Below are 18,802 nucleotides of genomic sequence, written 5' to 3'. Positions count from 1 at the left end.
CTTGTATTCCAGGCTGTGATCAAGAAGAACAAAGGCATTTGAAAATGAAAGTTTCTTAAAAACAACCAAAAACATTCTCAGATGGCAATATATGGATCTGGTTTTTGAACAGCAAAACTTGGAGTCTCACATTTGGAAAACCTTGAGTTGGTGCCCATCAGCTTCAATGGGAGCAAGACTACGGCCAATGGTTCCAAACCAAAAGTTATCTTAAAATAATGCTAATGTGGCAAAAAAAAAAAAAAAAAGGTCCCTGTGAGTTTAGGGTAGACTTTTGGAACAATTCTTATTTTATTCAAAGTAGTTCACCCATCGTTAGTGATAATGTCCCACGCTGGAATGGAAATTGGTGCGTTTTGAAGTGCTAGATGACAAACAGAATCTTGTAATAGATTTTTTTTCCCTGTGTCAGTTCTTTTAGAGGCTGATCCAAAGCCCACTGAAGTCAATGGGAGTCTTTCCTTTGACATGATTGCGCTCTGGATCAAGTCTGTAGACAGATCCAGTTTGTAGACCACAATTTTAGACCTGTCTCCTATCTTTAGGCAATAATACAAGGGTACTCTTCATTTCACATCCTTCGGTATCCAATGTGCAGTAAGCATCTCCCACATAGACCAACGTACAGATATTGTGGAAGAGCTAGAAAAACATGACTGAGAAATATCAGGAATCAATATAAGATTACTCATCTGTGAAAAAGAAATTGCCTAAGGAAAAACTAGAAGGCGAATTATCTAGAGACAAATTGCTGTCTTGGTCCCAGAAGGAAGCCTATGTTTTGCTAAGCACTAGTTAAAAAAGTAAACAATCAATCTAAAATTACCTAGAAAAACTCTCACTAAGTCCATTATTTATAGGTGGATTATTTTGTTTGCTAAATTATACAGCATGTCATTCTTACTCTACAGGCAGAATTCACAGCCATGAGGGAACAATATATGCGAGGTGGAGAGGGCTTTATTATCTGCTATTCCATCACAGACCGCCAATCCTTTCAGGAAGCTGCAGAGTTTAAGGAGCTCATTTATCGGGTCCGGCACACCTATGACATCCCATTGGTGCTGGTGGGAAACAAAATAGATCTTGAGGAGTTCAGGCAGGTAAGTGAACTTTCTTCCTGCCCCTTTTCCTTTGCAACATTAGGAGATTCTGGAGCATGTGTCCTATGGTACTGTTGAGAATTATTGAACAGGAATGGGCCTGGATCAAAGAGCAGTGCCGCAGGATTGTTAATACATTAAGGTAAATAGTTCTGTTTATTTTGTATGACCCTTTTCATTCTAAGGAAGTCTAAGCCACTCATCTGCACAGCTAGCAGATTTGTTTCCTAACGTACATCTCTTTATTTGTAAACTGATCATATTTATTCTGGAAGCTACTGACACATCAAACATGGAAACCCAGGCATGCCATTTATAGATAGTAGACATGCACTTTAAATAAATGATGTAACTTGTGTATAGAACAAATACAAAAGCATAAAGTGCTATCTTCTCGTTCATTAGAATGTGTTCACATGCGCATCTATCTCTTTTTCACCTTTTAGCAAGTTACTCACATGTGTTTCCTCTTCTCTTCTTTAGAAAATCCAAAGCAACATTAAGAATGAAATTAGTCTTGGGGTGCTCGATTACTCATCCAGGGACATTTAAAGATCATTGACTTTCTCTCTAAATTAGACTAAGTCTATGTCTACTCTCGAGACCTTACAGCAGCATCGCTGTACCGCTGCAGCTGCATAGCTGTAAGGCCTTCCAGGTAGATGGTCTATGCCGATGGAAGAAAGCTCTCTGATTGGCATAATTAAACCACCCCCTGTGAGCAGCAATAGCCAAGTTGGCGGTTTCTCTCCCACCGATGGCACTGTGCACAGTGGCGCTGCTGTCTGTGAAACTTATGTTAGTCAGGGGTATATTCTTTTCATTCCACTAACTATATGCCATTACACATGACTGGAATTTACTACATTTGATTTCTTTATCTAATGTTATCTATAGATCAATTTTCAGCAAGTCACCACTTGCAATGATGTTTGTTATAAAGGGTTTTAATCCTCCTCACCCCCTTCATCCCTGTGGTTCCCTGTTTCTGATCTCACGTTTTATTGGGCATTCAGGCTTGCATTAGTCAGTGGGCTAAATTGGCATACTCCTGTCACTAGGAAGTTTAATAATCTTCCTGATCTAAAATATTTTGAGCTGGGCCTGAAACAAAACCAGAAATCCATATATCCCTTCACTTTGAAGAATGTTGGACCAAGATCGGAATTTTGTAACTAGTCCTTTATGTCTGTATGAGGCCAAAACAAATTCCTGGACTCAACCTTTCCTGATGTAAATATTATGACATTTGGGATCCAGCTGTTGAACACTGAAATTGGAATCATCGGTAAAATGTTATATCATTGTCTTTGAAAACCCAGAATGATACTAGTAATATTGCGATTTTAAAATATGTATTTGTGGTCAGTTATAAATGTGTCAAATGTCACAAAAATCACTTCAGCCAGTGTGCAGTGGATGATGGTTGAAACTTTATAACGTACATTTTAGAGAACTACATCACGTTGGATTTTGATCTTCTCAGGTCTCAGACGCTTAGGAAGAACAGTGTGGTCAACATTTTGGATGGCAAACTTTATATGAAACTCCAGAGTGATACAGTGAGAGGTGCTGGGAGCGCTGATGCTAGAGTTATGCCTCACCCCAAAGAGAACAAGAACGAGATGCTGACAGTTACAGCTCACTAAAGATCTTGGGTAAAATTTTCCAAAGTGCCTAAATGGCATGGTAGCCAGAGTCCCATTTTCAAAAGTGACTTACCCCCTAAGAAGCCTAAAGCCCATCGACTTTCAAAGTGCCTAAGTCACTTTTGAAAATGGGATGGGGGGCTACCAAACCATATAAATGCTTTGGGAAATGTTACCCCCTCAGGACTAGACCTGATCAAAATCTTTGACTTAAAAATCCTTTAATTAAAATATAGCCTTTTATTAAAAAGATTTTGTGCAAATTTATTTTATAATATTGATACTCTTCCTTTTTCACAGTGCTTCCTAGTGTTTTTTTCCTCTAGTGCTTAATTTGAGGAGAAAAGTGCTAGAGTTCAATCAACAATGGTGTCCTCTGCACAGTGTGATGTCCTATTTCCTGTACATGAGAGGTCACACCTTGCATGCCAGGGACAGACAAGGTGCTTGAGCTGAGCCCTGGCAAGCCTCGAGACAAATTTAGCTCTGTTTTCCCCTCAAAATGGCTTTAAACACTTTTTATTTAGCAAGAGCCATTTTAATAAAGGCTGATATGATTCATTTCAACAAAGATGGGTCCACTTCAAGCCCTGAGAAACAAAAGCAATTTTAAAATTTTGAAATACTTCATAGTGGTAGGTTTGGTTTTTTTTACTTGTTTTTCCAGCCAGCTCTACTCCTGGTATCTTTTGCAAGGTTAGGGTTGCTTTCCAAATGACTGTTCTGGTGAGGGATATCCTTAGAGCCATGGACAGTGGACAAACATCTTTGTCAATGTTATTAGACTGATTAGCTGCCATTAACAGCAGTGGTCATAAAATACTAAACCTAGGAGGAGTGGGTGATACCACATCTATATGCTTTTTGCTCATGCTCTCTGGGCAGACCTCAGGAGATGCTTCTCCTCACTGGAATACCTCATATTTGGGAGTCCTGCAAGGTTCAATCTTATATGCTGAACATGACCGAAGATAAATTAAGTAGGAGACTGTACCCATTCCTCTCCACTGAGGTTTACAGTGGTCCCTTCTTTAGTCATGGAGTTATTTTTAAAGTCCACCAAGAAACTTCAGCCTGGAACAGCCTCCTGGCTAGATGAGAATGGATCACACTGGCGTTCATTGGCGAATAATGTCTCCCTGTGCTATGACAAACATGAATCAAGGTCCTGATTCTGATTTTTTTTTTAAAGCCTCTAATAAGCTTGGACCAATCTACCTTAGAACTTCTCCCTCCATGACCCCTCTACAATATTCAGCAAACACTCTAGTGCGTAAGGCAGGATAGTCCAGAGACTAAGGATAAAACATTGCAATGCTTGAAACAGGATGTCCTCGGCTGAGCTACATTCTGGGCTATTGCCTATAGAAATCCCTGCCACCAGAGATTAGAACAAAGACACAGTTTGAATCTTTTTTCCTAGCAAAAACCTTTCTCTAGGCTAAATCTACACTATAAGCTAGGGGTGTGATTTCCACTGCTCACATACCCGTACTTGTGCTAGATTGAGGTGTGCTGCTGCTGCTGCCTGTGATACTGCACCTCTGCTACTTATGCTCATTCTAGGTCTCACAGGACTACTGCCAGTACATGTGTGGGAGTTGTGGAATCACACCCCGAGTTCATAGTGTAGGTGTAGCCTTATTAAGGAGGGTATTAGAAGAAAGACATAGAAATCTCCCTTCTGGCATACAGATGAGCACTGGATAATGTGGTGGCTTTCTGAGTAAAATCTATGCTATCGGTATACAACAGAAGTAAAAGTATTTTACAAGATGGAAATATGCTTCTTTTAGGCCCCAGTTCAGTAAGGTACCTAAGCCCGTGTCCAACTTTAACGACATCAGTAGTAGTCCCATTGGACTTCAGTATGTTTACTTATGTGCGTAATTCTTTCCAGGCTCAGGGCCTGAACCTGTGACTACTCACGTGCTTAAAGTTAGGCACATGCTTAAATAGCTTGCTGAACTGGGGTCTTAATTCTATACATGGGACTATATTAAAAATACTTAGACAGGATCCATCACTGCATCCATCAGTGAGGTACAGGCCCCTCTGGGAAGAAGTACAGCAATGGTTTAACAGTACAAAGCAACGTGACAAAACCGACTATCACAAAGAGTGAGAAAGAAAACTACCCAGTTGAAGATACTGAGGGAATGTTAGGTAGGCAGAATGTAATTACCCAAATTGGAATTTGGCCAGGGCACAAGGCGAACACTAACACTTCTGTTAAAGACTTTTTTCCCCATACTGAAGTCATTAAGGATATGCCTTGAATAATATGACAGTAACATTAACTCCAATGTTCCTTAGCGCTGTTTCCATTTAACCACAATTTCATAACAATCAGACAGGCTGTAGGAGTTGGGTCAGCAAAACTACTGATTGAAATGCTATCCCCTAAACAATGAAATTAATGATCTATGTCGTCTTTCTCAAATCTATCAATGGTGATATGAGAACAAGAATAGTCTGCAATTAAAATAAGGCATATGAAACAACACTACCAAAAACGAGCTTATTATTTTAAAATAATGTTTCCTTTCTGAAGCCTCCAGTGAAATTATTATTGTTTTTAAAAAAATGAGAGTTCTGTGGCAGCTTAAAGACTAACAAATTTATTTGGGCATAAGCTTTCGTGGGCAGAAACCCATTTCGTCAGCTGCATGTTTTTAAACATATCTTGTCACTTTTAAGTGTGTCTTGTTGTCCTTAAAATCATGGGTTTATCTGTGCTGCTTCTTAAAAACAAATTGGAATTTTGGGAGTTTAAAAGATAAACATCATCCACCATGTAAAGCACGAGCAACTGATTGATAGGTTATAGAGTCAATATGTACTGCTGCTTTCTTATCATATTTTGCAAGTCTAGTTTGATTACAAAAACTGGTAGATATCCTTATCATTCCCCCTACCTAGAATAGAAGGCAGGATACCTGTTTAAGATTCTAAGTACTCTGGCCTGATCCAGTGAAGCACTTGATTTATTTTAAGCACCTAAATAATCCCATAAAAATCACTGAATACCCATGTGCTTAAAGTTAAGCATGTGCTACAGGCTTTGCTGAATCAGGCTAAATTGCCCACCACCATGCAGGACTGAGCCCTAAGGGTCAGAATTCTAAAAGTATTTATGGACCTAAAAATGAAAGCTGGGTACTGACTACCTATTGATTGCAAAGGGTTTTAAGAGTTTAGCTGCTTATGGAAACTCCACTTAGTGCTTATCTGTGTCTTCAGGTTTCTAAAAACATTTTAAAATCTGGCACTTAAACCCAGATTTTGTTTAAAGTATTTAGGTGTTACAGCACTAGTGTTGCAATGCTTAGCTGACTTAGGAGATCGAAGCTCATTTTCTAAAGGGATTTAGGCACGTAGGAGCCAAGATCCCATTGACAGTCAGTGGGATTTTAGGTTCCTTTGTGTCTAGGAGCCTAAATGCTATTTTCAAAAAGGATTTAAATTCCTTTTAAAAATCTGGGTCTGAGTGCCTGAGCAAGGATTTAGGCATCTGTATAAATACCTTGCTGAACTGGGGCCTAACTTTAAGCACCTAAATTCTCCCGTTGACTTCACTAGGCTATTGGTCTGTTTAAATGCCCCAGTTCAGGAAAGCATCCCTAGTCAGGAAAGTACTTTGGTATGTGCTTTAGTCTAATTGATTTCATTGCAACTCAGATGTGTACGTAAGTGCTTCCTGCAGTGGAGCTAAAGTCAGCTATATGTTTGACAACTCTGCCCATGAGCTCTGGAGCATAGCTTTAGGTTAGTGTGTGTTTTGGGCGGGTGCTGGGTGGCTTGGTTTAAATCTTAGTCTTAGATAGATCTTATCTTTAATCAGGGCAACAAATGCACAATTCAAGACCAACTCAATACCAGTGCCTTCTTACATTTAAGTACTTAGATTAATAAAAATAGGCAGTGTATGTATTTTAAGTACAATTCGATTATTAAAAACATAAAGGGCTGAATCCTTAGCTGGAGTAAATAGGCATAGATTCACTGACTTCAGTGGAACTGCCCAAATTTACACCATCTGAGGATCTGGCCCTTTATGAGGTTTAAAACCTGTCATAGATAAAGATTTAATCTAATTAAAACAGATGAATCCTGTACAAAAGTTACAATAACAACTGGTACCACTTGATTTAATTGTGCACTTAATTTAAATGACATTGATTTGATTCATTTAAACAATTAAACATAGACATGGTCATGTTTTTGAAAGCTGCCAGAATGTAGGTGATAAAGACTGAAGAATTTACGTACTGTTTCTGCTGACGCCCGGAACACTGGCACCAGCAATACAGTCAACCTTTCCCACAATGGGGGCCTTAACTCTGACCAGGAGAGACTATTTCTTAGTTTACAAGGGCAGCCCATACTTCACTCAGCCATTGGCATCTCTAGCAAGCCTGTAGCCAAAGAAATTAGTTTTACTAACTACAGCCCAAATCCTGTGAAGAGTTGCACACTTGTATACCTTTCAGCACATGATTATTTTCACTGGTTTCCTGTGTAAATCTTTACAGGATCAGTGCCTGTGATTACATATTTTTCTTCAGCCACCTCTCCACTAGAAACTCATGAGAGCGTTCTCTTAAATGGAACATTATCAGATCTTGTGTTCATTGACTGTATTTGTGTAGTTACATTTAAATTCTAGGGTACATGTGCCCAGATAATACCCAGATCTGTAGGATGGCACCTGAGAAAATTCTCTTGATCCTAAGTAGCTCTTCTTGGGATGTTCAGGTTTAGATGTTAAAGCTTTTGACCTGAATTTGGGCAAGATGAGCTTACAGGTTATCATGAGATAGAATCAACAGTGTGGTGGTTCTGCAAAAAAGGCAAATATCACTCTGGGGTGTATTAACAAGAATGTCATATGTTAAGGCACAAGAGATAATTGTTCAATTCTACTCAGCGCTGGGGAGACCTCACCTGGAGTATTATATCCAGCTTTGGGCACCACACTCTAGGAAAGATGTGAACAAATTGGAGAGAGTCCAGAGGAGAGCAACAAAAATAAGAGGTTTAGAAAACATGATTTACGATGAAAGGTTGAAAGAATTGGGTGAGTTTAGTTTAGAGAAGAGAAGGCTGAGGTGGGCATGGTAGCAGTCTTCAGATATATAAAAGGTTGTTATAATGAGGATGACATTCTCCATATCCACCAAGGATATGGCAGAAGTAATAGGCTTAGTTTGAAGTAATTGACATCTAGGTTAGATCTAAGGAAAATCTTTACAACTCTAAGGACAGCTAACCACTGGAACAGTTTAGGTTGTAGAATCCCCTCCACAGAGACTTTTAACAGGTTAGACAAACACCTCTCAGGGATGGTCTAGGAATATTTAATCATGCCTCAGCATAGGGAAATAGACTAGATGATCTCTTGAGCTCCCTTCGAGCCCTACATGTCTATGATTTTGATGTACCCTCAACACCAGTTTTTGGATTCCTACTTTAACAGCTGTCTGTTAAGACCAGGTTCTTTCAGTTTGAACTTTGTATTTTGAGGACAGGTCTACACTACAAATTTACAGTTTTGTAGCTGTGCTGCTGTAGCTCTTCTGGTAAGCTAACAGGAGAGAGCTTTCTCATCAGCTTAACTCCATCTCCATGAGAAGCGGTACCTATGTCAGTGGGAGAAGCTTTCCTGCTGACATAGCGCTGTCCACCCTGGTGCTTAGGTTGGTATAACTATGACAGTCAGGGGAGTGCATTATTCACCCTCGAGTGACATAGTTATACTGAATTAATTCTGTAGAGTAGACCAGAGCTTAGTATTTTTTTTCTTTTTCTGTACAATCATCTCATCACCATCTCTGGAATGTTTCCAAGCTATATCCCATGCTGTCTGGCAGACACTTTGAGATACTTAAAACAGAAGTTTGTGTTCTCTCTCATTCATATATATGTCAGAAATAATTGCTGAACTTCATTTCACCTCTATTAATCACTGGTACTGTGGAACTCTGAACAGATTATCTCAGTAACTGGGGTGAGGAGGAGGGGCAGGGAACCAGTGCCTCTGTTACCATTTGCTGCAGTTAACAATAGTAATAGCTCATATTTAAAAAAAATGCCTTCCTTGATGAGGGATCTCAATGCATTGTATAGACTTTACTTTGTGGGTGAAAGAGGACAGCAGATATTAGAATCTAGACTGTATCCAGCCATCAAAGTGGTGCCTAATACATATGTCCCACTGGATTTATTGTTGCTCCTCAACGTTGATAGTAGCTGTTGATATGCCCTTTGCTACCTTTGTCTGACACAGTGACTACAGCCTTCCTTTCAGATGCAAACCTAGCTGCAGTGATTCATGTTTATGCCACCTACATATGGGAATGTTGCATTGTGCTCTACCTGGCCTTGAGCCCATCTGCTAGGCAATGTAAACCACATCATGTCAGTGCTCAATCCCTGCATTGTCTTCCTATCCTGTCCCAAATTCACTTCCAGAACTTGGAGTCCACCTTTAAAACTCCTAATGGGTTGGGGTCAGTAAATGTTAAAGTCCACCTCTATTTTCATGATCCAGCATAAGAGCTGCATGGGGATACAGTACCTGGTGACGCTCCAGATAAAAGTCTTATAGGATGCATCTCTGTAGGCTTTCCCTAAATAATTTGAGACTTTAAAATTAACGGAAACACCTCTACTAAAGACATAACCAGCATAACCAAATCAGTGGAGGGCTGGAGAATATAGTAAATCTGGGAAAATTCTGCAAAGCATTTTGTGTGACTGTTGGTGGTTTTTTTTTATTTTTAACAAATCTACTTTGTCTCTGTTTAATGTTCATTTTCAAATACAAAAAATTAACATTGTGTGGTAACGTTTGGCTAGCATCAATGTTTGAAAAAAGTGAATTAAGTTTAAAAGTATCTGAAATAATCACTAACCTCTCCTTTGCTATATATTGCATTTCACAAAACACCACCCCTTTAAGAATATATTTTCACTCTTGAAGTTGTCTGCTAACTAAAGCACTGTTTTTGTTTTGCTATTGTCTTGACACTAATTTCCCTGAACAACTGGAGCTAAAAGCTTTGAAGTAGCAGCTACATTTATCTCACCTTAGTCATTTTCCTGTCTTCCCAAAAATAAATCTGGAAGTTTCTCTAAGTTCCTTTTTAAAATCTCTATTTTCTATTAAATTAATTAGATCTAATTCCATAAAAAATGATACTCTGATGGAGGGACTATTTTCATCTCATTTTATGTCACTCCTTTTTAGCTTGAGAGCTCTCCTTATGATATTGTAATAAACTCTTTCAATGCTACTTCTCCACTGCCATAACAAAATACATCTTGCATTTTTCTCTCTGCCAAGACAACTGCTGGGATTTTATTTAGCAATTTTCAGTCTTGTGCAAAGAAGCACTATTATTAGCTTTCCCTCTAACAACTGTTCAGCTATGCTGACTTAATCTGTCATTCCAATACTTGTATATTTCATAATCAAAATACATGCATGTATTTTACCTTAAGCTGTGGCTAATGTGACCAAGCACAGAAAGCTGCTGGCTAATTGATGGGCACAGTGTTAACCCCCAGTGCAACCTCCAGACAGTACAGGACACAGTAATCTCTCCAGCACAGAAGAAAAGAGTGCTAGTTGAGGTTGGAGGGTATCAGGCTCTGGAGGGAGTGGAAGGTTATATGTGGGCAGAATGTCCAGCCAGAGGCAGCAACCTGGAAGCTGTCTGCAAAGGGAAGGCCAGATAGCTGGATGGTGACCTACCCTTTTGCTAGCAGTAGCCATAGCAGGGTGATACCGGATTCTGACCAGAAGGCAATAGAATGCTATGAAAGGATGAGACCAGATTGTATTTCCTTTTAGACCCCTGGACTAGACTGCCCGTAGGGGCTGTGGTGTGTACTGTCAGGTGTATATTTGTAGTGTATAACCACTAAAGCCATCATGTCAAGGGACCTTCCACTTTTTATTTCTGGAATCACTAATAGGAATCCTTTCTTTTTATCTGAAATATGTAAGAATGCTCAGGGATCCACCATGGGTTGGAACCTGAGGGCCCTAGACCTTGGAGCACTTACTGCTGTGCCTCTGAGGATGGGTACAGACAAAATGCTACCAGGCACCTAGGAACTCTCTTACAGTGACACTCTGCAGCGGGGTCAGCTACACAGCAAATACATGATATCACACAGCTGGCAGAGAAAGTCATTTGCTTGGGCACTTGGGCCTCAATCTTAGTTTTTTGCCCTTAAATAAGAATTAGGTTAGAAGAGGTACAGTTGCTTGGTGGCACGTTGGCCCCTTGCAGAATGCTGTGTTGAGCAAAACTCAAATGTCTGAAAGCCAGGGAATGCACAATGGTGGTCGTCTGTGTTGCTATCTCCACTCTCTTTCAGCAATGCCCTCAGGTGCCTCGTTAACACACATACCCTTACTATGCCACCCTCACAGTTGCTGAAATGCAAAAGCCCTTCCCCTCTTTTTGCTACCCATTCACTCTCACCCCAGGACTTCATCTAACCATATTAAAGGACAAAAAGGGGAAAAAAATACCCACACCACCTTTCCTTTCCCTCAATATGCACATACTCTCAGTGGCTCTTGGCATTGTAAGATTCAGGAGGTTCTGGATCCTAGTCTACACTCACACAGCCAATTCTCCAGAAAGAATACTAGACATGTATACCTTAAGAATCACTTCACAGCCTTTTAAAACTCCCTTACATTGACTCACTGGATACCGTCACAACCTAAACTTTCACTTAACCATCATCAAAGTATTAGAATCCTCTCCTGCTCCACCTCAGTGCTGTCAATATCCTTTGTAAGAAAAGCCATATGCCTTGTTACTGATCTAACCTACAGAATTCTGCATTGAAATGATGCATACTAGATTCTGAAGATATACATGTATCTCTTCCCTTTGCTCATACACAGCAGAGGGTGAAAAATACAGATTTTCTCATCTCATAATCACCGCGCAGTCACACACTTCAAAGTAATCTGCAGGTGTCCTCCTATCACAAACACACCTTTACCAAGCAGGCTCAATTACTGCCTCAACGGTTAGGTGTTATTTGTACCTACCTTAAACATATTGACTTCAGCTGGAGAATATGCAAATAATTCCCATTGGCTACTGCCAGCTCCAGCGGACCAGCACAAAGGTGAGGTCAAAGAGGGGTCAGCCCAAGAGGCTCAGACACCCCCAGTGGAGTAATCCTTTCTTCCCCTTCTAGGTTTTATGAGGGGGGCAAGGAGGAGATGGTCTCAGACCCTGCTAGGTGGACAAGAGCACCCAAGATGTGGGCACATACTCAGGAGAGGAGAAGGTGAGGATGATGGGTCCCCTGCCCCTGTTCTACCCCAGTACTAGGGAGGCCACTCATCCAGGGTTTTTTTATACCAGACAGTCCTCTTTTTGGCTGGTTTGGCCCCCATCCAGCACTAGGACAAAATCAGATGTGGTTTCATCTGGTATCAGATGGGAGAAACCATCTTGAATAACCTGTTGCTCTGCCCCCAGCAGCATGATGTCACACATGTGCTGCGTGTGAGGTCAGGCTCATGAGGGCAAAGTGACTCACTTTTGTGTTGGGTGATCTTGCAAGCACTGTGTGTATGAGGTCATGCAGGCAGGGGTGGGACCATGATGTTCCCAGAAGTACTGAAACATCTGGTATTCCAGAAACGTGTGAGTGGCCGCCATACCCAGTCACTACCACTCACCCCCACCTCTCTTTTCCCATTCTCCCTCATGTGGGTGCCCAATCTTCCTCCCCTACCATGCATCCATATCTATTATCCTTCCTTCATTGCAGCCCCAGACACCTCTCCCTATATTTCCCAACACCCTAAAACGCCTTTCCTCCCAGAAAGTATGCCAATGTCTATTTTTCCCCAAAGACATTTTTCCTCAAAGTCTAATTACATTCCCAGCAAAATAAAATTCCCACCCATGATTCACAAATTGTAGCAACCTCTATTCACTTAATCCAAAACTACATTTGTCTTAGATGGCAGCTTGTGATTAACTTATCCTTAGTTATGTTAATTGAAGGGTGAGTTCACAGCCATCAGTTTCAATGAGGTCTGTGATTTATCCAACAATTAGTATCTCTCTATTTAACAGTACAAGGCAGCGAAAGGAAAGAGTGTCGGATGTGGGGCACAGTAAATCAGGAACTCCTCTGTCACTAATACTAACCTGTATCCCCATGAGGCATACCAAATTTCAAAGCAATCCAAATAGCCATTTGGATTTTACAGAATGTTCATGGTGGAGCTTTAAAGCATATAAAATGGCATATAAAATGGAAACCCTCTAGTCATTTTTGTGAATTGGCACGTGACAATAGTAAAAAAAAACCCAGTGCATTTTCTTAAATACCGTTCTCAGTTTGGGACTCCCAAAGATTTAGTGGGTACCAAGCACTACCTTTGGTAAAACTTGACAGATTAAGACCATTTTGACTGCATCACTTCAGTAGATTGATCTGTCGCTCTGAGCAAAACAAACATACCTAGAAATTTTGTGGAAAATGTCTGGGTTTTTCAGGTTTGTATCTCCGCCACCCATAGCTCAAATAAGCCCAAATGTCGCTCGCTAACACTAGACCAGGCTTGAGATTGTGCTAAGTAGTGCCCTTAAAAACAGGAATACTTAGTGTGATCTCTGTTTGCGTCAGTAGCATATACTGGATCAAATACTTAGGGCTCTGGTGGTGTTAATTGGCTATGCATTACAACTCATTGGCTAATTAACATATCTGGCATTCCCCAGAGTTCAAAGTATTTGATTGTGTAGAGATGCCCTAAGAGATGATGGACACAGATAGATCAAGATGGGAGTACAAGAAAACAATGAGACACCATTGTTCAGCATGCTCAAATGTGGTCTCAGCACACTAGCAGCCTGGGTAGGTGTCTGTGCAGGGAGACAAGGGTCATTGAGATCTTATTTCCCCTACTAGAAGGAAGTGGGGGTGAAGAGTGTGGAGTCTTGGTTTCATATTCTCCCTCTATATCAGTCAGCATGGATGGAGAATTGAGATGCACCAATGAAAGAACTGCCATAGTTTATTTTCCACCTTGTGCACGTGGGAAACAAGGACTGGGTCGTCAATCACAATCTGGTGTCTGTGTTGGGTGGGTTGGCTGGAAAACAATAATTTCATTTCTCCCTTTCTCACACTCCCTTTCTCACGCATGCACACACACACACACAGAGGACTCAAATTTTGGTTTAATGTGAAACAAAAAAATGAGACCCTTTGAAATTTTTCATGAAAAAATGAGAGCCAGAGCAACTCACCCAGATAGTCTGGTGGTTAAAGCACTCAGCTGGGATGTACTTGAGTCAGGTTCAAATCCTAACCCCTAGACTATTTGGGAGTCTCCCTCTTGCAAGGTGCCCATCTACCTACTTCTTATTGATTATTTGTTATGGCCCCAATTTAAGGAAGCACTTAAACACATGTTCGACATGAACGGGACTTTTGTGTGTGCTTGAAGCTAGGCTGTATTTGAAAAGGGATGCCTTCCTGAAATGGGGCCAAAATGAACACATTTGTAAACCTCAAAATCTGTTAGAACAACGATTGGTGAGCAGAAGAGGCAAAATGTATTGAATTAATTGTTTGCTGCAAAGAGTTTGCCCATCTCAGGTAGCATGAATGATTTCTTGTGTTCTAATACAACAGTAATTCATGTTATTTTGGAGAAGAAAATTTGCCAGAGCTTAATTACTGTTATGGTGTCACAAATAAGAACCCAACCTAACATTTAAAAAAGAAAAGAGGATTAATCTATTTAATCATTTTTGTTTTTAAAGGCTCATTCCCATTCCTGACTTACAGGCTTGCTTTTTCAGACAAAGGATGAAATTAGAGAGATTTGTTTTTCTCTAGATGTGCCAACTTGGCTAAGAATAGTAACATTATCTTCACACACAAATGACTGTGACATAGCTAAATCTGTGCAGTCGTGGCAACGAAAAAAATAAAAAATACAAAGAATAAAAAATAGCTACAACACTGGCCAAGGCAGTCAGATACGTGCCTAAAATGAGATTTTCAAATAATGGTTTAGGGTCCTAAATAAGTGTCACTTCATATAAATATTTCAATAAAGCCTGGAAAATTGCATACAATAAAATTACGTTAAAAGAATGGTATTAGGGCTGCAAAGTCAAGCAATCAAAAGTTTGGGAGTGCCAGTGTAACGGAGTGGTTTGCCCATGGGCTGCAGAGCTCGGGCTACGCCAGCCTTGATTACACAACGAACCCCACCTGAGACAAGTCAGGGATTTAAATCTAAAAGGCCACAGTATGCTACAGACAAGACGTACTTGAGAGAAGTAGCTGAGGGCAGGTCTACACTTAAAATGTTAGAGCTGCGCCGCTGTAGAGTTTAATGAAGACGCTCTACTCTGACAGGAGAGAGCTTTCCCATCCACCTCTGCAAGATATGGAGGGCCAGTGTGTACCTGAGGCCTGAATAATTTGGACCCCCTGTGGACAGTGTATAGGTTGTTTAAAGAATCCTCTGTAGGAGATAACAGGTGTAGGGCACTGTGTGAAGGCACTGCTGGCCACGAGGGGACACTCAGGAGGTACTAAGTGGCCACTGTGCTACTGATGGATTTAAGGTTACTTGTGCAATCTTAATTGAGCCTCCTTGTGCATATGCATTGTGATTTAGTTGTTAATTACAGGATGCACTATTTCTTTTCTAATATCCTTGTCTTGCTGTGTTTGTGAAGGGATTTTCAATTTACGTGAAAATAAACAAGGAGGGTGTTAACTGAGTGCATATTATGTTACTGGGCCATCACCTGGGGAAGGAGTAGCAGGATGAGTTGCTGTGGGAAGAGGGTGCAGTTGTAGACTGTCTTATTTAAAAATAGTTCAGAAGAAAATAAATACATAAAAACAACCTCACCCCGTTAGAACATTTCATTGAGAACAAGTTAAAAATTACTTAGACAAGTCACCAGAGCCTGAGGAAATACATTCTAAAATAGTCAAGGAGCTGACTGAGGAGATATATGAGCCATTAGCGATTATCTTTGAAAAGTCATGGAAGAAAAACCATCCCGATGTGCAGAAAGAATAGCAAATATGGCAGGCGACCAGCTTGGCTTAACAAAGAAATCTTCAGTGAGATTAGACACAAAAAGGAAGCTTACAAGAAGTGGAAGCTTGGACAGATGACTGGGGAGGAGTATAAAAATACTGCTCGAGCATGCAGGAGTGAAATCAGGAAGGCCAAAGCACAATAGGAGTTGCAGATAGCAAGGGACGTGAAGGGAACAAGAAGGGTTTCTATAGGTATTTTAGGAACAAGAAGAAGGTCAGGGAAAGTGTGGGCCACTTACTGAATGGGGGAGGCAACCTGGTGACATATGATGTGGAAAAAGCTGAAGTACTCAGTGCTTTTTTTGCCTCTGTCTTCATAGACAAGGTCAGCTCCCAGACTACTGCACTGGGCAGCATAGAATGGGGAGGAGGTGAGCAGCCCTCAGTGTTGAAAGAGCAAGTTCAGGACTATTTAGAAAAGCTGCACATACACAAGTTTACGGGGCCAGATGCAATGCATCCAAGGATGCTGAGGGAGTTGGCTGATGTGATTGCAGAGCCATTGGCCATTATCTATGAAAGCTTTTGGCAACTGGGGGAGGTCCTGGACGATTGGAAAAAGGCAAATATAGTGCCTATCTTCAAAAAAGAGAAGAAGGAGGATCTTGGAAACTATAGACCAGTCAGCCTGACCTCAGTCCCTGGAAAAACCATGAAGCAGGTCCCCAGGAAATGCATTTTAAGGCACTGGGAAGGGAGGAAGGTGATCAGGAACAGTCAACATGGATTCACCAAGAGTAAGTCATGCCTCACCAACCTGATTGCCTTCTATGATGAGATGACTGGCTCTGTGGATGAGGGAAAAGTGGTGGACATGGTATATCTTGACTTTAGCAAAGCTTTTGATAGTCTCCCACAGTATGCTTGCCAACAAGTTAAAGAAGTATAGGTTGGATGAATGGACTATAAAATGGATAGAGAGCTGGCTAGATCATCAGGCTCAACAGGAAGTGATCAATGGCTTGATGTCTAGTTGGCAGCCCGTAACAAGTAGAGAGGTCCAGGGGTCAGTGCTTTAGGGGTTGGTTTTCTTCAACATTTTCATTAATGTTTATTTCATTTCAACATTTTCATTAATGATTTGGAGGATGGGGTGGATTGCACCCTCAGCATGTTTGCAGATGACAGTAAGTTAGGGGGAGTGGTAGATACCCTGGAAGGTAGGGATAGGATACAGAGTGACCTAGACAGATTGGAAGATTGTGCCAAAAGAAATCTGATGAGGTTCAAGAAGGAGAAGTGCAGAGTCACATGAATCCCATACACTGCTACAGACTGGGGACCGAATGCCTAGGCAGCAGTTCGGCAGAAAAGGACCTGGAGGTTACAGTGGACAAGAAGCTGTATATAAGTCAACAGTGTGCCCTTATTTCCAAGAAGGCTAATGGTATATTTTGGCTGCATTAGTAGAAGCATTGCCAGCAGATCAAGGGAAGTGATTATTCCCGTATATTCGGCACTGGTGAGGCCTCATTTGGAGTACTGTGTCCAGTTTTGGGCCTCCCACTAGAGAAAGGATGTGGGCAAATTGGAGAAAGTCCAGAGGAGGGCAACAAAATGATTAGGGAGTTGGAGCACATGACTTATGAGGAAAGGCTGAGGAAACTAGGCTTATTTATCTACAGAAAAGACGAGTGAAGAGGGATTTCATAGCGGCCTGCGACTACCTGAACTGGGGGGGCGTGTCCAGGAAGGATGCAGCGAGGCTGTTCTCTGTGATGGCAGATGACAGAACAAGGAGAAATAGTATTAAGTTGCAGTGGGGGAGGTCTAGATTGGATATTAGGAAAAACATTTTCACTAGGAGGATGGTGAAGCACTGGAATGAGTTACCTAGGTAGGTGATGGAACCTCCATCCTTAGAAGTTTTTAAGGTGAGGCTTAAAAGTCCTGGTTGGGATGATTTAGTTGGGGTTGGCCCTGCTTTGAGCAGGAAGTTGGGCTAGATGACCTCCTGAGGTCCCTTCCAATCCTAATATTCTATGATTCTAAGATGGGAGAGATTCCAGAGGACTGGGAAAAGACAAATATAGTGTCAATCTATAAGCAAGGGAATAAGGATAACCTGGGGAATTACGGTCAAGTCATCTTAACTTCAGTACCCAGAAACATAATGAATCAAATGATTAAGCAATCAATTTACAAACACCTAGAAGATAATAAGGTGATAATTAACAGTCAGCATGAATTTGTCAAGAATAAATCATGTCAAGCTAACCTGACAGCTTTCTTTGACAGAGTAACAGCCTTGTGGATGGGGGGGACATAGTACATGCGGTAAATCTTGACTTTAAAAATGCTTTTGATACTGTCTCATGTGACCTTCTCATAAATAAACTAGGGAAATACAACCTAGATTGAACTACTATAAAGTGGGTGCATAACTGGTTGGAAAACTGTTCCCAGAGAGTAGTTATCTATGGTTCACAATCAAGCTGGAAGGTCATATCATGTGGGGTAATGCAGGGATCAATTCTGGGTCTGGTTCTTTTGAATACCTTCATTAATGATTTAGTTAATGGCATAGAGAGTAGAATAATGAAGTTTGCAGATGATACCAATCTGGGAGTGGTTTCAAGTGCTTTGGGGGATAGAATTAAAATTCAAATTGATCTGGACAAACTGGAGAAATGGTCTGAAGTAAGTAGCATGAAATTCAATAAGGACAAATGCAAAGTACTCTACTTAGGAAGACACAATTAGTTGCACACGTACAAAATGGGAAATGACTGCCTAGGAAGTAGTGCTGCACAAAAGGATCGGGATGTCATAGTGGATCACAAGCTAAATATGAGTCAAGACTGTTGCGAAAAAAGCCAACATTGGTTATAGGATGTATTAGGAGGAGTTTTGTAAGCAAGACATGAGAAGTAATTCTTCAGCTCTATTCCACGCTGATTAGGCCTCAACTGGAGT

At 40.9% G+C, this 18,802-nt stretch overlaps 1 protein-coding gene across 2 annotated transcripts in view; it reads left to right on the top strand.

Moving 5' to 3' along the window:
• The window catches only part of RIT2 (Ras like without CAAX 2), a 237,420-nt gene that overhangs the window by 132,830 nt on the left and 85,788 nt on the right, over positions 1–18,802 (top strand). For both annotated transcript variants that reach the window (XM_067545620.1, XM_067545621.1), the window contains exon 4: positions 912–1,103. In XM_067545620.1, the coding sequence (XP_067401721.1) occupies positions 912–1,103 (192 nt within the window). The remainder of the gene's footprint in view (positions 1–911; positions 1,104–18,802) is intronic.

This window comes from Emydura macquarii, unplaced genomic scaffold (assembly GCF_026122565.2).
Source record: "Emydura macquarii macquarii isolate MOO-44397 ecotype Brisbane River unplaced genomic scaffold, CSIRO-AGI_Emac_v2 contig_1045, whole genome shotgun sequence".
Lineage (NCBI taxonomy): Eukaryota > Metazoa > Chordata > Testudines > Chelidae > Emydura > Emydura macquarii.
This window is presented reverse-complemented; position numbering and strand designations above follow the sequence as displayed.